The sequence below is a fragment of the Trachypithecus francoisi genome, unplaced genomic scaffold (genome assembly GCF_009764315.1).
Source record: "Trachypithecus francoisi isolate TF-2019V2 unplaced genomic scaffold, Tfra_2.0 Lachesis_group4, whole genome shotgun sequence".
Classification (NCBI taxonomy): Eukaryota; Metazoa; Chordata; class Mammalia; order Primates; family Cercopithecidae; genus Trachypithecus; species Trachypithecus francoisi.
Window position 1 is genome coordinate 104,169,004 of NW_022681469.1, and position 25,662 is coordinate 104,194,665.

At 45.7% G+C, this 25,662-nt stretch overlaps 2 protein-coding genes across 2 annotated transcripts in view; both read left to right on the top strand.

Annotated features, from left to right (window-relative positions):
• Window positions 1-4,223: 4,223 nt before the first annotated feature.
• Window positions 4,224-25,662, top strand: part of FKBP9 (FKBP prolyl isomerase 9) — a 54,830-nt gene continuing 33,391 nt past the window's right edge. The window contains exons 1-4 of the mRNA XM_033194157.1: window positions 4,224-4,643; window positions 22,575-22,720; window positions 23,459-23,648; window positions 24,611-24,756. Coding sequence (XP_033050048.1) covers window positions 4,423-4,643; window positions 22,575-22,720; window positions 23,459-23,648; window positions 24,611-24,756 — 703 coding nt within the window. The 5' untranslated portion in view covers window positions 4,224-4,422. The remainder of the gene's footprint in view (window positions 4,644-22,574; window positions 22,721-23,458; window positions 23,649-24,610; window positions 24,757-25,662) is intronic.
• LOC117073366 (peptidyl-prolyl cis-trans isomerase A-like) lies at window positions 20,844-21,562 on the top strand. The gene has a single exon (XM_033194158.1). It carries the CDS (start codon window positions 20,862-20,864, stop codon window positions 21,348-21,350), a length of 489 nt encoding a protein of 162 aa, XP_033050049.1. The 5' UTR covers window positions 20,844-20,861; the 3' UTR covers window positions 21,351-21,562.

The window sequence follows — 25,662 nt, forward strand, 5'->3', positions numbered from 1 at the left end:
CACTTTAAAATTATACCCCAATTTTTTTAAAGAGTAAAAGAAAAAAAATGGTCCATATTTTCAGCCAAGGTCAAGAAAGATCTGCCTTTGTTTCAGCTCTCATACTGTAAACAAGTGTGCTTTTTGCAGTATATTTAGTGCCATGCTTTTGCATTTTTTTGCTTTTTATTGGTGATTTTGCTCTTCTAAGTGGCCCTAAGCATAGCGCTGAAGGGCTGTCTTGTGTTCTTAAGTACAAGCGAACTCTGATGATAAGAAAAAATATGTGTTAGATAAGCTTCACTCAGGCCTGAGAGCAGCTAGCCTAAATAAATTTTTTTTTTTTTTTTTTTTTGAGACGGAGTCTGGTTCTGTTGCCCAGGCTGGAGTGCAGTGGCACGATCTCGGCTCACTTCAAGCTCCACTTCCCAGGTTCACGTCATTCTCCTGCCTCAGCCTCCCGAGTAACTGGGACTACAGGCGCCTGCCACCACACCCAGCTAATTTTTGTATTTTTAGTAGAGATGGGGTTTCACCATCTTGGCCAGGCCAGTCATGAACTCCTGACCTTGTGATCCACCCACCTCGGCCTCCCAAAATTCTGGGATTACAGGCATGAGCCACCATGCCCGGCTGTAAGTTTTTTTTTTTTTTTTTTTTGAGATGGAGTCTTGCTCTGTCGCCAGGCTGGAGTGCAGTGACACGATCTCAGTTCACTGTAAGCTCCACCTCCCAGGTTCACGCCATTCTTCTGCCTCAGCCTCCCGAGTAGCTGGGACTACAGGCGCCCGCTACCACGCCCATCTAATTTTTGTATTTTTAGTAGAGACGGGGTTTCACTGTGTTAGCTAGGATGGTCTCGATCTCTTGACCTCGTGATCCACCCGCCTCAGCCTCCCAAAGTGCTGGGATTACAGGCGTGAGCCACTGCGCCTGGCCAAGTATTTTTTCAAATTATCATTTCTCTTTAAAAATTTCTGACGTTTTTTAATAACAATATTTTTTTTTTTTTCTTTTTTGAGACAGAGTCTTGGTATGTTGCCCAGGCTGGACTTGAACTTCGGGCTCAAGAGATCCTCCATCTCAGGCTCTCAAGTAATTAGGACTACAGGCTCCTGGCTCCTGCCACCATGAGTAGATGTTCGTTTTTAATTTATTTTACATATATTTTTAAACAGATTCTCACTCTGTCACCTAGGCTGGAGTGCAGTGGTGTGATCACAATTCATTGCAGCCTCTATCTTCTAGGTTGAAGGTGATCGTCCCACCTCAGCCTCCGAAGTAGCTGAATGGGGACGACAGGTGCAGGCCACCCTGCTCCGCCTTTTTTATTTTTTTTTTTGAGACAAGGTCTCTCTCCGTCACCCAGGCCGATTATGCAGTGGTGCAATCATGGCTCACTGCAGCCTCAACATCCAGGGCTCAAGCGATCCTCCAACATCAGCTTCCAAATAGCTGCGACTACAGGCACACACCACCACATCTGGTTAATTTTTGTTTGGTTTTTGTTTTTCTTTTTGAGACAGGGTGTCACTCTGTTGCCCAGGCTGGAGTGCAGTTTTTTTTTTTCCTGTAAAGTAGTGATTATGGCCTTATACAGAGTTGTCATGAAGATTGGACTTCTTGGCATCTAGTTTAAGTGATCAAGTTTCAAATCCCAAGTCTTTACAATTAATATGTATTGTATGTTTAGCATCTGAGCCTAGAAACTAATTCAGGACTAAGATATTTCCCCAAATTGCCATAAGAGGTCAGTAGGCAAGATAAGTATAATCTGTTTTATGGTCAAGGGTGGAAGTAAGAAGTTACCTGACTTGCCTGAAGCCACAGAGACATAAGTGAAGCAAAGACTGGACCAAAGTACATGTATAGTGAATGAACTGAATGTCTGAATTCATGCCAATAAAATGTATAACAATTTTTATTATCAATGATTATATCCTTCAAAATCAAGATGTTGTTTGACAATACAAAGATGACATGCAAAAGTACTTTTTGGTGATCAATGCCATTAATAGACTACAATCAGAAAGTTTTTGTTTTGTCTTTTTTTTTTTTTTTGAGATAAGAGTTTTGCTCTGTCGTCCATGCTGCAGTACAATTGTGCAATCTTGGTTCAGTGCAACCTCTGCCTCTGGGGTTCAAGGAATTCTCCTGCCTCAGCCACTGGAGTAGCTGGGATTATAGGCATGCACCACCACACCCGGCTAATTTTTGTACTTTTAGTAGAGACAGGGTTTCGCCAGGTTGTCCAGGCTGGTCTCAAACTCCTGAGATAAAGCAATCTGCCCCCCTTGGCCTCCCAAAGTGCTGGGATTACAGGGGTGAGTAATTTTTGTATTTTTTTATAGAGGTGGGGTTTTGCCATGTTGCCCAGGCTGGTCTCAAACTCCTGGGCTCAAGCAGTCCTCCTGCCTCAGCCTTCTAAAGTGCTAGGATTATAGGAGTGAGCCACCAGGCCCTCTGTTTTTAAAATCAGAGGTAGATGTTGAATTTTATCTCATGCCGTTTTGAGTCTATGGCCACATGATCTTAGAGCTTTTTTCCCCCTTCTTCTGTCCTATAGTTTTATTAATAGGTGTTCTATTTCTAGAATAAGCTCTAAGATGAACAATGAACATTTTTCTTGTTGTTCGTGTAGTTTCTCACTCGATCCCTGAAACCTAATTGATTATAATAATCTTATAATTATTGTTTTATCTTCATGTCACAGAGAATACTGACACTTTGTTTATTTGCAGAAGCTCACCTGGGTAGTCCATGTAATGGTATATTTTTCCTTTAACATACTGTTTTTTTATTTTTTACTCTTTTTTTTGAGGCGGAGTCTCACTCTGTCTGGAGTGCAATGGCACGATTTAGTGGTTCCATCTTGGCTCACTGTAACCTTCAACTCCTAGGTTCCAGCGATTTTTCTGCCTCAGTCTCCCAAGTAGCTGAGACTACAGGCCGCGCTACCACACCCTGCTAATTTTTGTATTTTTAGTAGAGAGAGGGTTTCACCATGTTGGTCAGGCTGGTCTTGAACTCCTGACCTCAGGTGATCCAACCACCTCGGCCTCCCAAAGTGCTGGGGTTACATGTGTGAGCCACTGCGCCTGACCTAATACACTGTTGAATCCGATTTTACCACGTTTTATTCAGTATTTTTGCATTTATATTTATAAATTAGATCGTGCCCTGTTTTTTTCAGTTTTATTTTTCCTTTTTGTTGCTCTCTTTGCCAGGTTTTGGTATCAGAATTGTGTTTGCTTCCACAACGAGTTGAAAAAGCGTTGATTTGCTTTCATTATTCCAAAATTTTAATAAATTATAACAGCCAATTCCAATTCCAAGTGCATCTGACTACTCTGATGGATTCCTGTGGCATCTGGGTCTCTATGATGAAGTCCTCCCTGGCACAGGCTCCTATATGGGAGCTTGGGGGACATCTGCAAGTATCAGCTCACACTGCGGCCACTGATGGCTTGGGGGACCCTCACGGTGCCTTAAAACTCTTGCCTAGACAACTGTCACGGGAACCTCTCACACTACATGCCTCCCTTTTCTTTTTTCTTTTTTTTTGAGACGGAGACTCGCACTGTCGCCAGGGCTGGTGTGCAGTGGCGCAAGCTCGGCTCGCTGCAACCTCTGCCTCCCGGGTTCAAGGGATTCTTCTGCCTCAGCCTCCCGAGTAGCTGGGACTACAGGCGCGCGCCACCATGCCCGGCTAATTTTTTTGTATTTTTCGTAGAGACAGGGTTTCATTGTGTTGGCCAGGATGGTCTCGATCTCCTGACCTCGTGATCCGCCTGCCTCGGCCTCCCAAAGCGTTGGGATTACAGGCGTGAGCCACCGCGCCCGGCCTCCCGTTTCCTTTAAGTAGGAAGAAAAAAAAAAATCCCGAAGGATGGTTTCAGTCTCTTTCAAGGTAGACCATACCTTTGTAACTAAGTTAAAAAAAATAAAATCTAATCCCCCCCCCCCCAAAGCAGCAAGGGGAAATTGGATCCACCGCCTCTTAGGAGCGCCTCATGGCACCAAACCCGGTGTCTCCAGGGATGGGCGGAGACCAGCGGGAGGGCTTGGGTAGTGCGCGCTTTTCTCTTCCGACTTTGGGCCAAAGCCTTGTCTGGAGATCACAGTGTCTCGCTCGGGGATACGCCCTCCCTAGGCCCAAACTGGGTCCCCATTTGGAGTTCCCAGCCCCACTCCCCGCCGCGGCGCGCACATTCCCAAGGCCGGGCGGGGCAGGGCAGCAGGCCCGCCTTCGGCGCGCGGCCAGGCTGGGCTCCTCCCCTCGAGCTGTGGCCGGGGGGCGGGCGGCAGGGGAGAGGGGGTGGTGGTTGCAGCCCGGGGAGGGCCGGGAGACCGTTCCACGTTTACAAACGCAGCCGCACGCCCAGGCCGACCCGTGCAGCTCGAGCTCCGCACTGCGTCCGCGCCACTCTCCTCGCCGCCCCGATGGCGTTCCAGGGCTGGAGGCCCCCGCTGCCACCGCTGCTCCTGCTGCTGCTCTGGGTGACCGGGCAGGCAGCGCCCGTGGCGGGCCTGGGATCCGACGCGGAGCTGCAGATCGAGCGGCGCTTCGTGCCCGACGAGTGCCCGCGCACCGTGCGCACCGGCGACTTTGTGCGCTACCACTACGTGGGGACCTTCCCCGACGGCCAGAAGTTCGACTCCAGGTACCGCGCCCTTGGCGCCCGGCGCGGCCTCCGCGGATGCGCGTCCCTCTCTCCCGACAGGCCTTTCCCTCCTGCCGGACCTCCCCTAGCTCCGCCCCGTGCATCCGCGCTCCTCCCTTCTTCCGCTGCCCAAATCCTCCCGGACCCCAGACCCTCCGCCGCGGGTGAGCCTTCCGGCCCTCACGTGCCGTAGGCCGCCCGCCTGGACTGGACCCTTGGAAGACCATGAGCAGCGGGGTTGGGGTAGACCACGCCCTCCCTTTCCTCCAGCGCATGGACACACGCAAAATCAGTGTAAAATAATCAGTGTGAGTGGGGGCCGCGTTGCACAACTGGAACCCTAAGAGTGGATGTTCGTGCCTGCCTCTCTTCTCCCTTTCCTGTTCCTTCCCTCCGCTCCCTTGGAAATGTAGTCAGATGGTGCTTCTCACACAAAACGATGATGATGAAGAGGCTAGCAGGCGCAAACAAATAATGAGCTGTTAACAATGTGTAGATGTAATTGTAAGTACTTTCCATATTGTAGTGAACTCATTTAATTGTACAGCAGTCTTGTGAGGTAGGTACTATCACTACCCTCATTTTATCAGTAAGGTAACAAGCAACTGAGGCTACGAAGCGTATTGAAACAATGGAGTCAGATTGTTTAATCCAACTCCAGAAGTCTGTGCGCGCAGCTACCACTGCCCTTCCCTTTCCGGCCATACAAAAAACCTCTCTTGGGGCTGGGCGTGGTGACTCACGCCTGTAGTCCCAGCACTTTGGGAGGCCGAGGCGGGAGGATCGCCTGAGCCCAGGAGTTTGGGGCTGCAGTGAGCTATGATCGTGCCACTTCATTCTAGCCTGGGAGACATAGAGAGATTCCATCGCAAAACAAAACACAACACAACACCTCTTCTGGGCGGGAGGTGGTCCAGGACCGTCACTCCGCGTTGCACCAGGCCCTACACCAGGCCCAGAACTCCTTCTCTCAGCTCTGCCTCAGGATCACAGCACCGCTCTCCAGTTTCCCTCCAGTTTAGTTTCGGGTTTAACAGGCCTCTCTTCCTCCAGCACCAGGCTACTCCTCCCCAAGGCTTTTATTACAAACGCTGGTCTGTGCCAGCACTTGCCTTCGTGAATCACTAGATCAGGCAGAGAGAGCTATTTGTTGAGCCCCTGCTATGTGCCCCAAGGCCTAGGGTCATTATGAATATTTTGTAGACTCTTGACTTTTTTGAAGTTCCAGACAATGAATATACAAAAGCTTTTCAGCATAGTATGTGGCACTAGCAAGTGCTTAGAAATGATCATTCTTATTACTGTTTTAGTTGCTTTAAAAAAAAAAAACAGCTTTATTGAGATATAATGCCAGACAATTTGCCCTTTTGGTGTGTACAATTCAGTGTTTTTCAGTATATTCACAGAGTTGTGCAAACATCACAACTAGCCAATTCCAGAACATTTTCATCATCCCCCGAAAAGAAATGCAGTCACTCCCCAACCCCAGTTAGACTGCCCTCCAGTCCCTTTCAACCACAAATCCACTTTATGTCTCTATGGATTTGCCTTTTCTGGACATTTCGTATAAATGGAATCATAATTTGAGGTGCTTTGTATAATCCAGCTTCTCTCATGGTTCATCTATGTTGTAAGGTATATCAGTACTTCATTCCCTTTTGTGGCCGTATGTGTAATATTCCATTGTGTCCATTTATCAGTTGATGGACATTTGGATTGTTTACACTTTTTGGCTATCATGAATGATGATGTTATGAACATTCATATGCAAGGTTTTGTGTGGATGTACCTTTTCCTTTTTTTGGATATACACTTAGGAGCTGGAATTGCTGCGTCCTATGGCAACTATGTTACAAACGTTTTGAAGAATAGCTAACCTGTTTCCCCACAATGGCTGCACCATTTTACATTCCCACCAGCAGTGTACGAAGGTTCATAGTTCTCCACCGTCTCATCAACACTTATACTTGTCTTTTTTTTTTTGAGACAGAATTTCGCTCTTGTCACCCAGGCTAGAGTGCAATGGTGCGATCACAGCTCACTGCAACCTCCCTGCCTTCCGGGTTCAAGCAATTCTCCTGCCTCAGCCTCCTGAGTAGCTGGGATTGCAGGTGCCTGCCACCATGCCCAGCTAATTTTTGTATTTTTAGTAGAGACGGGGTTTCGCCATGTTGGCCAGGCTGGTCTCGAACTCCTGACCTCAGGTGATCTGCCCACCTTGGTCTCCCAAAGTGCTGGGATTACAGGCGTGAGCCACCGTGCCCGGCCTGTCTGTCTTTGATTATAACCATTTAGTGGGTGTGAAATGATATCTCGGCCGGGCGCGGTGGCTCAAGCCTGTAATCCCAGCACTTTGGGAGGCTGAGACGGGCGGATCACGAGGTCAGGAGATCGAGACCACCCTGGCTAAAACAGTGAAACCCCGTCTCTACTAAAAAAATACAAAAAACTAGCCGGGCGAGGTGGCGGGCGCCTGTAGTTCCAGCTACTTGGGAGGCTGAGGCAGGAGAATGGCGTAAACCGGGAGGTGGAGCTTGCAGTGAGCTGAGATCTGGCCACTGCACTCCAGCCTGGGTAACAGAGTGAGACTCTGTCTCAACAAAAAAAAAAAAACAAAAAAAAACAAAAGAAATGATATCTCATTGTGGTTTTGATCTGCATTTCCCTAATGGCTAACGATATTGAGCATCATGTGCTTATAGACCATTTGCGTATCTTCTTTCATGTGCTTCTTTCATAGGGAGGAATTTGTTGCTTGAGTTGATAGTAATTAATTTCAGTAGAACAAGTTGTCCTACTATCTAGAACATCTCTACGGTTGGCAGCCACTGTGAGGCAGTGTAGGGCAGTTTAAAGAGCATGGAGGAGCTACCATCTATTCATCAAACATTTTGCAGTGTCTATCCCTCAAGACAGAGACTAGTCCTAGTCTAGTATGTCTCTTCCCCATCCCTACCACTTACAGCCTAGGCTATTACAGCCTAGTGTGATAAGTACAGTAAGATAGTAGCGCACACTCTGTCTCTTATAAAGTTCACACATAGTTCTTACCATGTGCCTTCACATATGTTAACTCATTTAATCTTAGAAGAATTCATTTAACTTCACAAGACAGTGAGGTAGGTACCTCATTACGAATAAAGAAACCGAGGCTCAGAAAGTTCAAATGATTTGCCCAAGGAACCTAACTACTAAGTGGTCGAGCGGAGATTTGAACCCGGGTAGTTCATGGCCATAATCTATGGTCTGTAGTCCACCCGCATATGTGGTAGAAGAAAGGTAAGTAGCTTTGAAAGCACAGAGAAGGCTTAAACCATGTGTTTGTGTGTCTGTGTCGGAGGATAGGTTAGGATGGAAAACTGGGATGGCAGGGATAAGACCCAAGGATGACTAAAATTCAGCAGGGAGGAGCTCAGGGGTGTGTCTGCAGACCTTCAGGTCCAGGCTTGTCTTTTGATGAATATTATTATGTGCCTACCACATACCTTTTTGGGTATACAGAGTTGTAGATGCTCTAGCACAGTAGTGTTTAAACTGCATATACTTCCGAATCACGTTGAGAGCTTGTTATACGGTTTCCGATTCAGTAACTCTGAGATAGGGCCCAAGAATTTGCTTTTCTGACAAGTTCCCAGCTGATGCTACTGGTCTGAGGACCACACCTTGAGAACCATTGCTCTAAAACAGGGGTGCTGAAATGGGACATCAATTTACAAAAATAAATAAATAAATAAAACACGGGTCCCTAACCCCTGGGCCATGGACCTGTTGTGGTCTGTGGCCTGTTAGGAACTGGGCTTCATAGGCAGAGGTGAACAGCAGGTTAGCGAGCAAAGCTTCATCTGTATTTACAGTCTCTCTCCATTGCTCAAATCAAGGCCTGAGCTCAGCCTCCTGTCAGATCAGCAGGGGCATTAGATTCTCATAACAACATGAACTCTATTGTGAACTGCACATGTGAGGGATCTAGGTTGTGAGCTCCTTATGAGACTCTAATGCCTGATGATCTGTTGCTGTCTCCCATCACCCCCAGATGGGACCATCCAGTTGCAGGAAAACAAGCTCAGGGCTCTCACTGATTCTACATTATGGTGAGTTGTATAATTATTTCATTATATATTATGGGGTAATAATAATGAAAATAAAGTGCACAATAAATGTAATGTATCTGAATAATCCCAAAACCATCCCCCTACCCCGGTCATGGAAAAATTGAATTCCTTTCATGAAACTGGTCCTTGGGGCCAAAAAGGTTGGAGACCACTGCTCTAAAAGAATCACAGACTCAGCCGGGCACGGTGGCTCACGCCTGTAATCCCACCACTTTGGGAGGCCGAGGTGGGCAGATCACCCGAGGTCAGGAGTTTGAGACCAGCCTGACCAACATGGAGAAACCCTGTCCCTACCATAAAGACAAAAAATTAGCCAGGTGTGGTGGTGCATGCCTCTAATCCCAGCTACTTGGGAGGCTGAGGCAGGAGAATTGCTTGAACCTGGGAGGTGGAGGTTACGGTGAGCCGAGATTGCGCCATTGCACTACAGCCTGGACAACAAGACCTAAACTCCGTCTCAAAAACTAACTAAAGAAATGAAAGAATCATGAACTCATTAACAGGGGTTAACTTCATTTTACATATTCATTCATTTATTCATTCTTTTTTTTTTTTTTTTTTGAGGCAGCATCTCGCTCTGTTACCCAGGCTGGAGTGCAGTGATGCAGTGTCACATGACTGCAGCCTCTGCTTCCTGGGTTCAAGCAATTCTTGTGCCTCAGCCTCCTGAGTAGCTGGGATTACAGGCGTGCACCACCACACCTGGCTAGTTTTTGTATGTTTAGTAGAGACAGGGTTTCGCCAGCTTGGCCAGGCTGGAATTCATTTATTCATCCAACAAATGTTTACTGAGTGTCAACTCTTGCAGAGGCTGCAGATGTAACAGTGAATAAAACAGAAATCTCTGCCCTCCTGGAGCTTACATACTAGTGAGAGCACAGGCATGCTCTTAAGTTATATGGTAAACTAGAAGTTGGTGAGGGCTATGGAGAAAAAGCCGTGGGAATGAGGGGTGGGAGGAGGGGCGACAGGTCCAGAAAGGTGAGAGGACAGTGGCCACCCAGCTAATATAACTGACCTCCAGATTCTGGACTGAGTGCTCTCATGCCTCACACAAAGCAGCCAGCGTGCAGTGAGTGCCTTGTGAGTAGTATGCATAGATACCTCTACCCATTCCAGGGAGGGAAGGATTTCTTGCTGAAGCCATAGGAAAGGCTTTGAGGAGGAGCTGATGCTTGAGTTGGGCCTTGAGCGTGGGTGGGATTTCATTCCTTGAAGCGGGGAGTGTGTTTAAGAGAGTGGATAGGGTGGACCAGGGTCTGGGTCTGAGCAGTGCATACTCAAGGAACAGTGAGAGGCCCCAATATTTGGGTCAGGAGGTGGGGGACCCAGCACTGGAATGGTATGGGAGAACCAGTCCATTGGAGGCCCGAGTGGCTGGGCTGGGTGTTGTGGACTTTGGTATTTTTTTTTTTTTCATCCCATAGATTCAAGTTGCCCTGAATATATGCTTCTGTTCAGAATCTTGTGAAGGGAAGGTTTTTGTTCAGAGGAATAAGGGGACTGAGGTGCTCAGTGGATGGACTGATAGTGTAAGTAGAAGTTCTAGAGATCAGCCTCATTGGGGCTTCGTTTTACACAGGGATTCATCCAGCTTCTAACATTCCAGGTGCTGGGATACAGCAGAGGATAAAGCTGACAAAAATCCCTGCCCTCAAGTCAGGGTTGGGGCAAACAGAAGCCCGTTCCTGCAGACTTAAGCAGAAATGAGTGGGAATTTACTGGAAGGATCGCCAATTACTTGTGAGGGTCTGGAATCATGGACTGAGGTGACTTTTTGCCTCTTCCCAAGGGGTTGCAAACGGGGCTTCATTCTCTCCCACGAGAAAAAGAGTGTTCCAGCAAGCTTCCCATGCTGCACACGTGACCTCTGGGATCCACCACCAATGCCGACAAGCTGGACTGTCTCACAGGTTTCCAGGAAATAATCTGATGGCTCCTGCTTGGGGCAGGTGTCCACCCTATTGGGTGTTAAATCACATCGGCCTAAGTGGGGGCCCAGGCTCACCCTTTCAGCAGGACTGGTCCTCAGGGAAGAGGCAGTGGGCTGGGCAGCAGCCAGGATGGAGTCAGGGGGGCCTGATGGGAACAGTGGTGTCAGAGCAACTGGCCAGGTCAGGACATGCTAACTTTGGAGTTGTTTAGAGTGTGACTCTGCATCGCAGCTCTTTCTATGGAGAAGGGGAGTGCTGAAAGGGAGGCTGCTACTGTGCGTTAGCCCTGTGCGTTTCTGCTAACTAGGAGAAGATCCTAGCCACTTCTCGCTGCGGTCTCCTGAGGCCATTGGCAGCTGGCCAAGCACCCCTGGTGAAGACTTATTATCAGGGCTTTGAATGTTCATTTGTGGGTCATTGCAAGCAATTACACATTTATATGAACAATTTAATTTGGCTGTATGGTATTTTATTGGGCTAAGCCCTGTGAAAAATGGGAATCATCTATAGGGATTTGACATTTTAATTTGTGCAGTTGCTTAAAAACAAAAATCCACAACAGCAATGGATTTTGCTCTGCTTTGCGAAGTTTTTCATTTAATGATGTTTTAATGGGCCAAAGCCCATCCAAGCCAACAGCTCATGTTTCGATTTTCCGAGGAGCTATAAATGGAGGCGTTCTCTCTCATTTCTTCTCTGCTCCACATGCTCCCTCTCTCCTCCCTCACCTCCTCTCCCTTCTTCCTCTGCAGTGTTCTCACACTTTCCCGTCTGGATAGTTTGCTGGTTCATTAACTGCTTTTCTTTTCTCCCTGGCATGTCTCATTAGCTACTGGTAGAGATGGTTGTTTGAGGGAAATAGTCTTGGGCAAAGGGTCTAGAAAGCCCAGAGTCCCCTTTGGGAGTGAATGTGTGGAGAGGGAGGTGGGAGGCAGAAAAGCCAGACTCTGCTTCCCTGCTTTCAAGTCTGCAGTAAGATCCAGTCTCAGTGGTGAAACTCAGCCAGCAGAGGGGATGAGTCCCAGTTGGGAGCTAGGCGGCCAGTGAGGAGGTGAGTTTCAGTCCCATTCGTGAAGGGTGGTGGCAGGACCACAGTCCAAATGTGAAGCAGGTCCCCTGTGAGTCAGCCATCTGAGTTGGCCCAAGTGAGACAGGACCAACTTTGAGGCCCCCAGAAGGTAGTTCCCATGCCCAGTGGACTTGTTCTTCCTTACTTTGCCTCCCCTCTGTTACAGGTTCTCAAAATATGGCAATCTTTTTTTCTTTCTTTTTGAGACAGGGTCTCACTGTTTCCCAGGCTGGAGTGCAGTGGTGCTCACTGCAACCTCTGCCTCCTGAGTTCAAGCAATTCTCATGCCTCAGCCACCCGAGTAGCTAGGATCACAGGCATGTGCCACCACACCTGGCTAATTTTTGTATTTTTGGTAGAGAGAAGGTTTTGCCATGTTGCCCGGGCTGGTCTCGAACTCCTGAGCTCAAGTGATCCACCCGCCTCGGCCTCCCAAAGTGCTGGGATTACCACTTGAGCCACCGTGCCCAGCCTGCCATTTGTCCTTTTAAAAGTTTGTTCTTATTGCAGATTTAAACCTACATTTAGAAGCCCCATTATGCCTTAAGAATATAGCCATGGGGGCAGGGCACGTTGGCTCACGCCTATAATCCCAGCACTTTGGGAAGCCGAGGCGGGTGGATCACCAGGTCAGAAGTTCAAGACCAGCCTGACCAACATGGTGAAACCCCATCTCTACTAAAAATACAAAAATTAGCTGGGCGTGGTGGCGTGCACCTGTAATCCCAGCTACTCAGGAGGCTGAGATAGGAGAATTGCTTGAACCCAGGAGGTGGAGGTTGCAGTGAACCGAGATTGAGCGAGACTCCATCTCAAAAAAAAAAAAAAAAAAAAAAATGATATATATATATATAGCCATGGGGGGATGGTTGCGGTGGCTCATGCTTGTAATCCCAGCACTTTGGGAGGCCAAGGCAGGTGGATCATCTGAGGTCAGGAGTTCAAGACCAGCCTGGCCAACATGGTGAAACCACATCTTTACTAAAAATACAAAAATTAACTGGGCGTGGTAGCTTGTGCCTGTAATCCCAGCTTCTAGGGAGGTTGAGGCAGGGAGGTTCAATTGCTTGAACATGAGAGGCAGAGGTTGCAGAGCCAAGATCATGCCACTGCATTCCAGCCTGGGTGACAAAAAAAAAAAAAAAAAAGGAAGAATATAGCCATGAGGATAGTTATTTATCTCAAGTAATGTGTCACCAATAAAACGTGAGCTTCTATGTAGACAGTTTAGTGAATTGACTCTGATGTCTCTTGTCTTAGTGGTCCTTGGGTTAATAATTTTAAAGAGCATCATCAGAGGGTGCTACAGACACCTTTCCCATCACCCCCCTGGGGCAGTGATGGAAGGGGACAAAAATAAGCTGATGGAGAGTAAAGGAGGTTGTTGGATGTGCTAGGTGGTTTCCCTTTGCCTTTCTAGGTCCACCCTCCACCTGTTCCCTTTGCTTTCTGCTCTGGGAGACTGACCTGTATGGACTACATGTGCATAGTATGGAGTGCATTAATGACCCTTTGTCTTCTGGCTTTGGTTGGGTTCAGCCAATGGGACATTGTAATAGACCATTCTTGTGTCCCTGGAAAGAAATACCCGAGGCTGGGTAATTTGTAGGAAAAGAGGTTTAATTGGCTCGCAGTTCTGCAGGCTGTACAGGAAGCATGGCATGCTGGCATCAGCTTTGAGTGAGGACCTCAGGAGATTTACAGTCATGGCAGAAGGGAAAACGGGAGCAGACATCTCACACGGCAAGAGCGGGAGCAAGAGAGAGAGAGTGGGAGGTGCCACACACTTTTAAACAAGCAGGTCTATGAACCCATTCATCACCAAGGGGATGGCGCTAAGCCCTCCCACCAGGCCCCACCTCCAACACTGGGGATTACATTTCAACATGAGATTTGGCATGGACACAGATCCAAACCCTATCAGGTATGGGAGGGAAGAGAGTGAGGTGAAGGTATTTATTCCTCTGGCTTCCTGTCTGTAGGGTCACCATGGATTGTGGCCCTAAACTAAAGGGCCCACTTCCTGTCAGATAGCCCCTAGCTGCCCTCTCTGTCTCTGTCATTCAAGCTCGGGTGTGATAGCAGCATTCCCTACCGAGCCACAGAGGCACTCTCCCTTGTGTTTTGCTGTGTTCTGTACACACCTTTGCACATAGCCACTTTGTTATTACTTAAAAAAAACCATAAAATTTGCCATTTTAATAATTTTGAACTGTATAATAGTGTTAGCTATATGCACACTGTTGTACAATATATCTCTAGAATTTTTCCGTCTTGCAAAATTGAAACTTTATGCCCATTGAACAACTTCTCTGCATTTTTCCCTCTTCATTGTCCCCTGATAACAACATTCCACTTTCTGTTTCTATGAGTTTGACTACTTTAGATACCTCATATAATTTGTGGAATCAAGCAGTATTTGTTTTTCTCTGACTGGCTTGTTTCACTTTATGTAATGTCCTCAAGGTTCATCCATATTGTAGCATGGGATAGGATTTCCTTCCTTTTTAAGGCTGAATAATATTTCATTGTGTGTATATGCCACATTTTTAAAATCCATTTATTTGTTTATGGACATTTAGGTTACTTCTAGCTTTTGGCTATTGTAAATTGTGCTGAGGTGAACATGTGTGTGCAAATATCTGAGTTGTTTTGTTTTTATTTTAGTTTAGACAGAGTGGTTTTTTTTTGTTTGTTTGTTTGTTTTGTTTTTTGAGACAGAGTTTCACTCTTATTGCCTGGACTGGAGTGTAATAGTGAGATCTCAGCTCATCGCAACCTCCGCCTCTCAGGTTCAAGTGATTCTCCTGCCTCAGCCTCCTAAGTAGCTGGGATTACAGGCACCCATCCCTACGCCTGGCTGATTTTTATATTTTTAGTAGAGACAGGGTTTCTCCATGTTGGTCAGGCTGGTTTCTAACTCCCGACCTCAGGTGATCCACCCACCTCGGCCTCCCAAAGTGTTGGGATTATAGGCATGAGCCACTGCGCCCGGCTCAGATAGAGTCTTTTGTTCTATTGTCCAGGGTTGAGTGCAGTGGCGTGATCACAGCTTACTGCAGCCTTGATCTCCTGGGCTTAAGCGATCCTCTCACTTCAACCTCCCAAGTACCTGGGACTGCAGTACCTGTGCACCACCACACATGGCTAATGTTTGTGTTTTTGTAGAGATGGAGTTTCGCCAGGTTGCTTAGGCTGTTCTTGAACTCTTAGGCTCAAGCTTCAACCTTGGATTACAGGCATGAGCCACTGCATCCGGCCTGATTCTGTTTTCAGTTCTTTTGGGTATATACCAAGAGATAGGAGTGCTAGATCACACAGTACTTCTATTTTTGATTTTTTGAAGAGCCTACAGGCCATTTTCTAGAGCAAGTACAACATTTTGTATTCCCATCAAAGTGCACAAAGATTCCGATTTCTCCCATATCCTCTCCATCACTTTTTATTTTCCAATTTTTTGATAGTGGCCATCCTAACAAGTGTGTGTGAGGTTATATTGCATTGTGGTTTTCTTTTTCTTTCTTTCTTTTTTTTTTTTTGAGACAGAGTTTCACTTTTGTCACCCAGGCTGGAGTGCAATGGCGTGATCTCAGCCCGCTGCAACCTCTGCCTCCCAGGTTCAAGTGATTCTCCTTCCTCAGCCCCCCCGAGTAGCTGGGACTACAGGCATATGACACCATGCCTAGCTAATTTTTGTACTTTTAGTAGAGATGGGGTTTTCCCATGTTGGCCAGGCTGGTCTTGAACTCCTGACCTCAGGTGATCCACCCACCTCAGTCTCCCAAAGTGCTGGGATTACAGGCACGAGCCACCATGCCTGGCCTGCATTGTGGTTTTTGATTTGCATTTCTCTGCTGTTTAGTGATGTGGAGCATCTTTTCATATGCTTGTAGGCCATGTGTATATCTTCTTTGGAGAAATATTCATTCAATCCCTTTGCTTGTTTTAAAATTGGGTTATTTTGTTGAGTTTTGGGAGTTCTTTGTATATTCTAGATATTAATCCCTTATCATATATGAGGTTTGCAAACATTTTCTCCCATTTTTTAGGTTGCTTTTTTACTCTGTTGATTGTTTTCTTTGCTGCTCAGAGTTTTAAAGTTTGACGAAGTCCCCTTTGTCTGTTTTTGTTTTTGTTACCTGTGCTTTTGGTGTCATATCCAATACAATGTTATGATACTTTTCCATTGTGTTTTTTCCTAGTGTTATAGTTTTGGATCTTATATTTATGTATTTAATCCATTTTGAATTGATTGTTTCCTGTGGTATAAAGTAAGAATCCAACTTTATTCTTTTGCATGTGGAGATCCAATTTTCCCAGCATCATTTATTGAAGAGACCGTCCTTTACCCACTGTGTAGCCTTAGCCCTTGTCAAAGATCATTTGACCATATAGGCAAAAGTTTATTTCTGGGCTACTTTGATCTGTTGGTCTATATGTCTGTATTTGGGCCAGTACCATGCTGCCTTGATTACAATAGCTTCATAATAGGTTTCAAAATCAGGAAGTGTGAGGCCTCCAGCTTTGTTCTTCTTTCTCAGGATTGTTTTGGCTATTTAGAGTCCTTCAAGATTCTAAGGCTAGGCACTGTGGCTCACATCTGTAACCCCAGCACTTTGGGAGGCTGAGGCGGTCTGATCCTGAGGTCAGGAGTTCCAGACCAGCCTGGCCAACATGGTGAAACCCTGTCTCTACTAAAAATACAAAAATTAGCCAGGCATGGTGGCAGATGCCTGTAATCCCAGCTACTCGGGAGGCTGAGGCAGAATTGCTTGAACCTGGGAGGCGGAAGTTGCAGTGAATCGAGATGGCACCACCGAACTCTAGCCTGGGTGACAGAGTGAGACTCTATCTCAAAAAAAAAAAAAAAAAAAAAAAAATTCCATATGAATTTTAGTTTAGTTTTTTTTTTTTTTTTTTTTTTCTATTTCTGCAAAAAATGCCACTGGGATTTTGGTAGGAATTGCATTGAATCAATAGATTGCTTTGGTTAGTGTGGACATCTTAGCCATATATATATATATATTTTTGAGACGGAGTCTCGCTCTGTCGCCCAGGCTGGAGTGCAGTGGCCGGATCTCAGCTCACTGCAAGCTCCGCCTCCCGGGTTCCCGCCATTCTCCTGCCTCAGCCTCTGGAGTAGCTGGTACTACAGGCGCCCGCCACCGCGCCCGGCTACTTTTTTGTATTTTTTTAGTAGAGACGGGGTTTCACCGTATTAGCCAGGATGGTCTCGATCTCCTGACCTCGTGATCCACCCGTCTCGTCTTCCAATCCATGAACAAGAAATGTCTTTCCATTTATTTGTGTCCTCTTTAATTTATTTCTTTTTTTTCTCCTTCCTTCCTTCCTTCCTTCCTTCCTTCCTTCCTTCCCTTCCTTCCCTTCCTTCCCTTCCTTTCATCTCGCTCTGTCGCCCAGGATGGAGTGAAGTGGTGCAATCTCAACTCACCGCAATCTCCACCTCCAAGGTTCAAGCGATTCTCCTGTCTCAGCCTCCCGAGTAGCTGGGATTACAGGCATATGCCACCATGCCTGGCTAATTTTTGTATTTTTAGTAGAGACAGGTTTCACCATGTTGTCCAGGCTGATCTCAAACTCCTGACCACAGATGATCCGCCTGCCTTGGCCTCCCAAATTGCTGGGATTACATGCATGAGCCACTGCGCCTGGCCCTCTTTAATTTCTTTCAGCAATGTTTTTGTAGTTTCCTCCTTTTGCCTCCTTGGTTAGGTTTAATCCTAAGTATTTCATTCTTCTTGATGCTATTGTAAATAGGATTGTTTTGTTCATTTCCTTTTTTAAGATTGTTCATTATTAGTGTATAGAAATGCAGCTGATTTTGAGGTGTTGATTTTGTATCCTGCAACTTTGCCAAATTTGTTTATTAATTTTTTTTTTCCCCCACAGAACCATGAAGTCCAATGTTTATTAGTTTTAACAGCTTTTTCTATGGACTCTTACAGGATTTTCTATATATAAAGTTATTTCGTTTGTTAAAAGAGGTATTTTTACTTCTTCCTTTCCAATTTCTGTGCCATGTAGTTCTTTGTCTTGCTTAATTGCTCTAGCTAGGAGTTCTAGGACCATGCTGAACAAAAGTGTTGAAAGCAAGCATCTTTTCCTTGTCCCCAATCACAAGGAAAAACCTTTCAGTTTTTCACCATTGATTATGATCTCAGCTGTGCATAACCCCATTATTAAACTTTCCTGGAACAACTTCGTTTGGGTGTGTCATCTGTTTCCTGCGGGCCCCTGGATGAGATGCCTGTAAAAGGTGTAAATAAGCCAGATCCCAAGACAGGTTGTATAAATGCTTATTCCAGAGTGTGCAGAAATAATTTTCATGACCAGTTCTGGGCTTGATGCTGCCCATGAGTTTGTGCCAGTTGTGCTGATCAGAATAAATTTGTTCAGAACAACTTTATTTTTGCAGATGGTCAGAATTTTAAGCAATAGATAAGACTGGTCTTGCATTGTTAGCCTCTTGTATAAATGTATACCTTTTTAATGTATAAATGCATACATTTTCTTTCAGAAAGGTTTTTTGGTTTTTAGCACTTTGGTGCTTAATTGTTCACAGTGGTTAGGCAACATCAAATGAAGAAGTTAATACCGTGAGGCGACACCTGTTTCTTTCTTCCTTTCTTTCTTTCCTTTGTTTCCTTTCTTTCTTTCCAGGATCTCACTCTATCACCCAGGATGGAGTGCCAGGGTATGATCTTGGCTCATTGCAGCCTCCGCCTCCCAGGTTCAAGTGATCCTCCCAACTCAGCCTCCCGAGTAGCTGGGACCACATGCGCATACCACCATGCTCAGCTAATTTTTTGTATTTTTAGTAGAGATAGGATTTCACAATGTTGCCCAAGCTGGGCAACAACTATTTCTATACACCTCTAGGGAGGCCCTGACCCTGGAGTGTGAGAGTCAGATGGTCCTAGATTCTCACTTTTTTCCCTCCTCATGTTTAATTTCATGAGCTTGGGAAATTTTGTAACCTGCAAAGAGTCTGAGTATCATAGCACCCACCTTAAAGTATTGTATGAGGATTAAATGGTGTAGTATATATTGAAGAGCTTAGTCTGCTACTGTGCCCAACAATAATAAATACTCTGTAAAATTCAGGTTCTTTTTTTTTTTTTTTTTTTTTGAGACGGAGTCTCGTCCTGTCGCCCGGGCTGGAGTGCAGTGGCCGGATCTCAGCTCACTGCAAGCTCCGCCTTCCGGGTTCAAGCCATTCTCCTGCCTCAGCCTCCGGAGTAGCTGGGACTACAGGCGCCCGCCACCTCGCCCGGCTAGTTTTTTGTATTTTTTTTTTAGTAGAGACGGGGTTTCACCGTGTTAACCAGGATGGTCTCGATCTCCTGACCTCGTGATCCGCCCGTCTCGGCCTCCCAAAGTGCTGGGATTACAGGCTTGAGCCACCGCGCCCGGCCTATATTCAGGTTCTGTGAATGAAAAAAATATTTTTAAAGTATGCCGGTGCATTGTTGCTGTTTCTGTGTGTTCTGTGCTTGGGAATCTTTGAAGTCTTGCTTTCTGGCCCATTATTATAATAAATCTGCCAGTTTGATGATGGCTTAGTGGCAGGGTGAGTCCCCAGCCAAGTGTAATTCAAGAGCGGGCATTCCAGGGGGTGGGGATTGGGGCCCCGGAGGTAGAGGGTGGAGGTGTAAAGCTGACTTGGGCACAAAACTGGCCATGTGCTTTTGTCCTCTGGCTTGTTGGCCTGTACTTGAAATCTTGCTTTCTGTTCACTGACCTTGAAGAAAGGAAACCTATTAAAATAGGCTGTAAAACTAGGAGGAGAAAGAGAAGAGGGCCAGGTCTCAGGAAGCTGCCCTGAGGGGAGTGGTGAGGTGGACTCTGTTGCTAGCCCAAACTGTTCATTAGGGAAAGAGAGGAAAAAGTGAAAGTATTTTGCAAAATAAAGGGTGACACATTCTCATGAAATAAATCCCAGCAACTCTTAACATTTTATTACATAAGTAATTACATGATCATTTTGAAAAGTAGGATAATTAAAGAGAAAACAAATTCAGTCACCTAAAGTCCTCTACCTGTAGATAATAGATAAGATTTCATGTATTGCCTTGTGGATTTTTTCAAATGCATCTATATATGTAAGTTGAAAATGGGGTGATTTTAGACTGCGTTAACCTGTTTCCTTTCTGTTTCCTTTCCCACCCCCCACCCTTTTTGAAACAGAGTTTCACTCTGTCACCCAGGCTGGATGTCAGTGCACTGGCACCGTCTCAGCTCACTGCAACCTTCACCTCCCAGGTTCAAGCAATATTTGTGCCTCAGGCTCTCAAGTAGCTGGGACTACAGGTGCACACCACCACGTCCTGCTAATTTTGTGTTTTTAGTAGAGATGGCGTTTCACCATGTTGGCCAGGCTGCTCTCAAACTCCTGACCTCAAGTGAACCACCCTCCTTGGCCTCCCAAAGTGCTGGGATTATAGGCATGAGCCACCACACCTGGCATTGTAACTTGCCCTTTACTCATATTGTATATATCCCTCCATGTCAGTGAGTAAAAATCTGTTGTTTTAAAATGCCATAGAGCATTGTATTTCATGTCTTCTGAAACTCTGTGGGTCTCTATCAGTTTATAAGGTACTTACTTATAGGCAAAGTCCGTGCCTTGTACTTTATATCCCCCAAAGCACCTGGCACAGTCCCCTAATAGGCAAACCCCTGTTGATTGCTAGATTTGACATTGAAGAAGATAAAGGTGTGAGTCACAGCCATGATTTCCTTATTTATCTTTTGATCTAAGGCCATTGCCTGTCAGCCTTTAAAACATGTATATTAATGATCGTAAGACTACATCATACTTTCTATTACCTGTGATAATTATAGCAATATTGGCATAGCACTTAGGTTTTCAGAGCATTTTTCACGTTATTATACAGATACTGGGAAGGCTGTTACTATTTCTTGCATTTTGCAGTGGAGGAAACTGAGGTTAAGAGAGTTTAAGTATGTTTTATGCTCTTACCATGCTGCCTCTGTGTTTGACTTAGCTGGATGACTTTAAAAAATATCAAGTGTGGGCTTTGCAGACGCTGCCGCCGAGGAAAGTCCTGTACTACTAGCCATGGTCAACCCTACCGTGTTCGTCAACATTGCCGTCGATGGCGAGCCCTTGGGCCACGTCTCCTTCGAGCTGTTTGCAGACAAGGTTCCAAAGACAGCAGAAAATTTTCGTGCTCTGAGCACTGGAGAGAAAGGATTTGGTTATAAGGGTTCCTGCTTTCACAGAATTATTCCAGGGTTTATGTGTCAGGGTGGTGACTTCACACGCCATAATGGCACTGGTGGCAAGTCAATCTATGGGGAGAAATTTGAAGATGAGAACTTCATCCTAAAGCATACAGGCCCTGGCATCTTGTCCATGGCAAATGCTGGACCCAACACAAATGGTTCCCAGTTTTTCATCTGCACTGCCAAGACTGAGTGGTTGGATGGCAAGCATGTGGTCTTTGGCAAAGTGAAAGAAGGCATGAATATTGTGGAGGCCATGGAGCGCTTTGGGTCCAGGTATGGCAAGACCAGCAAGAAGATCACCACTGCTGACTGTGGATAACTCGAATAAGTTTGACTTGTGTTTTATCTTAACCACCAGACCGTTCCTTCTGTAGCTCAGGAGAGCACCCCTCCACCCCATTTGCTCGCAGTATCCTAGAATCTTTGTGCTCCCGCTGCAGTTCAAGGGTTCCATGTTTTCCTTGTTCTCTCCCATGCCTAGCTGGATTGCAGAGTTAAGTTTATGATTATGAAATAAAAACTAAATAACAACAACAAAAAAATCAAGAGTGTGTGTGTGTGTGTGTGTGTGTGTGTGTGTGTGAACTTAGGCCATTAGTATCTATGATGTTGCTTTTGGGTACCAATGACATAGAAAATGAAGTAAAGTTTATTTTTTATTTTTTATTTTTTTTAGACAGAGTCTCGCTCTGTCGCCTAGGCTGGAGTGCAGTAGCACAATCTCGGCTCACTGCAACCTCCCTGCCTTCTGTGTTCAAGCAATTCTCCTGCCTCAGCCTCCTGCGTTGCTGGGGCTACAAGCGTGTGCCACCACGCCTGGCTAATTTTTTTGTATTTTTAGTAGAGATGGGGTTTCACCGTGTTGGCCAGGCTTATTTCAAACTGCTGACCTCAGGTGATCCACCCTCCTCGGCCTCCCAAAGTGCTGGGATTATAGGCGTGAGCCGCTGTACCCGGCTGTAAAGTATTTTATTTTATTTTATGTTATTTTTTGAGACTCTGTCACTCAGGCTACAGTGCAGTGGTACAATCATAGCTTACTGCAGCCTCAAACTCTTGGGCTCAAGCGATCCTCCTGCCTCAGCTTCCAAAGTAGCTGGGACTATAGGCATGCACCACCACACCTGGCTAATTATATGTATTTATTTGTTTAGTAGAGAGTGGGCCTTACTTTGTTGCCCCGGCTAACTTCAACTTAACTCCTCTTGCCTTGGCCTTCCAAAGCCCTGGCATGACCACAGCCAACTCTTTCTTTTTTTGTGTGTGTGAAAGAATAGGTAATTATTTTGCAAAATCAGCTTCACACATTTTTTTTTTCTAGAGAGAGTTATGCTGATTGCTGGCAATATTCAAGATAGTCTAAAATTTCCAACCCCACAAGTACTGTCCAGTGGAGATGTTCCTGTATCAGTAACTCCTTGGCAGGCTTTTTGCTTTGCTGTGGCCACATTACATCTGTGGGCGCATTTTGACATGTTGGTTTTTACTGAGGAAGGGACTATTTATACTTTTCTCTCTCTTTCCCTACCCTTCGGGTCTTCAGCTATGACAGAGACTCCACTTTCAACGTGTTTGTGGGGAAAGGGCAGCTGATCACAGGGATGGACCAGGCTCTTGTTGGGATGTGCGTAAACGAGAGACGTTTTGTGAAGATCCCCCCGAAGCTTGCCTACGGAAGTGAAGGAGTTTGTAAGCTTTTCTTCCTCGTTTATAAACACATCTGCAGAAACAATGAGAGCACTTTTAGGATGTGAAGCCAAACAGACTAGAGAATCTTGGAAGCTTTTTAGATTGGGGGGAAATGAAAAGCAGTGAACTCATACACAGCTAAAATTTCCATCTTAGATTTGTTTCTTCTAGATGCGAAAGAAAGTGTCATTAGGCCGGGCGCGGTGGCTCAAGCCTGTAATCCCAGCACTTTGGGAGGCCGAGACGGGCGGATCACGAGGTCAGGAGATCGAGACCATCCTGGCTAACATGGTGAAACCCCGTCTCTACTAAAAATACAAAAAAAAAACTAGCCGGGCGAGGTGGCGGGCGCCTGTAGTCCCAGCTACTCGGGAGGCTGAGGCAGGAGAATGGCGTGAACCCGGGAGGCGGAGCTTGCAGTGAGCCGAGATTGCGCCACTGCACTCCAGTCTGGGCGACAGAGCGAGACTCTGCCTCAAAAAAAAAAAAAAAAAAAAAGAAAGTGTCATTAACACAGATGTATTGAATGATACCCTCAATGAGAAGAAAACTGTTTTTTCTCTTCTTTCAATTTCATGTGGAGGAAAGAGGGAGGAAGAACGGGTCATTTTGGGATTGTAGAGCAGTGACTGCTTGAACCCTTTTGGCCCACATTCACCTTGGCAGCATCCTAGGTGTTTATTTATCTGGCCTGAAAGGCAGCAACTGTGAACTCAGTGTGAAATCTTTAATTTCTAGCTGGTGTGATCCCCCCCAATTCAGTGCTTCATTTTGATGTACTTCTGATGGATATTTGGAATTCTGAAGACCAGGTTCAGATTCACACCTATTTCAAGCCCCCAAGTTGCCCTCGGACCATCCAGGTGTCTGATTTTGTGAGGTACCACTACAACGGGACGTTCCTGGACGGAACTCTATTTGATTCGAGGTAAGTCCTGTCGTTCATGGAAGTATCAGTGAAATGTCCCACGCATAGTTGCTTCCTTCTGTCTTGCTTTTTATGCCGATGGGGACTCTTCTCAACTGTAACCAGTACCGAACTCATCTACTTAAGACTTTTGGTCAGTGTTGTATCTTCTCTGGTGCCAGAGTCAAAATTTTAACACATCTTAGAAACATTGAAGAGCAATGTTTATCTAACTTAACAGTATTTTGAGATCTCATCATTAAGTGGAAGGCTCTATTTGGTTTTTTTTTTTTGAGATGGAGTCTCATCCTGTCACCCAGTCTGGCATGCAGTGGCACAATCTTGGCTCACTGCAACCTCTACCTCCTGGGTTCAAGCGATTCTCCTGCCTCAGCCTCCCAAGTAGCTGGGGCAACAGGTGCGCACCACTACGTCAAGCTAATTTTTTGTATTTTTAGTAGAGACAGGGTTTCACCATATTAGCCAGGATGGTCTCGATCTCCTGACCTCATGATCTGCTTGCCTTGGCCTCCCAAAGTGCTGGGATTACAGGCGTGAGCCACCGTGCCCAGCCGTGAAAGCCTCTATTTCTCAGGAGGCTTATGCATGTTTTGGTTCATTTTTATAGTTTTCCCATGGAAGCAGGAGGGGAAAGATGAACGTGTATGAAGCTATGGAGTGGCATGGGGCCACGCCAGAGATCTGGGAACGCTTTGCAATGTCTTCTCATTAGAGCGTGTTTGATTAGTGGAATAGCTGGCCTGTTTTTGTCTATCACTTGTATAAATGCTTGCTTTTTATTTCTTTCTAAACTTGAGGACATTTGCCCTGAGTTTGGGGGCAAAGATCCATAAGCGCCTATCTCTAGGGATGGGTATGGGATCATTGTTCAGCTGATATTTGGGTAACAAAAACTGTACTGAGAGATGAGTTGGAAACATTCTCATGGTGTGGAACTTTTTCCCTTTCTCATTGGCTTTCAGTCACAATCGCATGAAAACATATGACACATATGTGGGGATTGGCTGGCTGATTCCTGGAATGGATAAAGGGCTGCTGGGGATGTGTGTGGGTGAGAAGCGCATCATCACCATTCCTCCTTTTCTGGCCTATGGAGAGGATGGAGATGGTAAGTCCTTCTCCTTCTTGGAGCCACTCTCTCCTATCCTTATTTTTATTGCAGTGGTTAATTCAATTATCACCACATGAAACCCACTACACCTTTCGGTCTAGACCTACACTGTCCAATATGGTAATCACTAGCTACATGTGGCTATTTATATTGAAATGGAAACAAGTTAAAATTAGCTAAAATTTAAAATTCAGTTCCTTAGTCGCACTGCTACATTTTAGGTACCTAATAGCCTCACGTTGCTGAGGGCCACCATACTGGACAGTACAAATACAGACCCAGATCATTTCCATCCCTCAGAAAGTTCTATTCGACAGTGCTAGTCTGGATTGTCTGCTGTCTGATGATTGAGTTGCAGAAATTTCCACTTACTTATGGTCATTGGCATTCATAAGTAACCTCTGCTCCTGCTGTACCTGCTATGGCCTTGGTCACCAGCCTCTCTGGCTTTAACATTTGTGAAATGAGACTTGAACTAGACACTATAAAAGTTGCAGATATCAAGGTAGAAATTTAGCCATATAATATCAGAATTGCCAAATTTCCCCATTTGCACCTCTACAATGGGTTTTACCTATGACATTAACTCCACATGGACAAAAGCAAAGTGTAATGTTAGAAAACACATTAATTAGAAGCAGTGTCCTGTTTGTAGTTTTCCTGTGAAGGAAAACACATAATATTGACTGATAAATAGAGTTTCTCAGGTACTCATGTTTGAATTTCCGGTGTGTTTAATCGTATTGACATGCTGACACGACATAGAGACCTGTAGGCATTTACACAGCAGATGGATACAGTGATGTGTTGATTAATAATGGGGATATGTTCTGAGAAAGGCATCATTAGGCAATTGCATTGTTGTGCAAATGCCATAGAGTGCACTTACACAATCCTAGGTGC

Coding starts and splice junctions, on each gene's coding strand:
- LOC117073366 (XM_033194158.1), top strand. CDS start 20,862: ATGGTCAACCCTACCGTGTTCGTCAACATTGCCGTCGATGGCGAGCCC.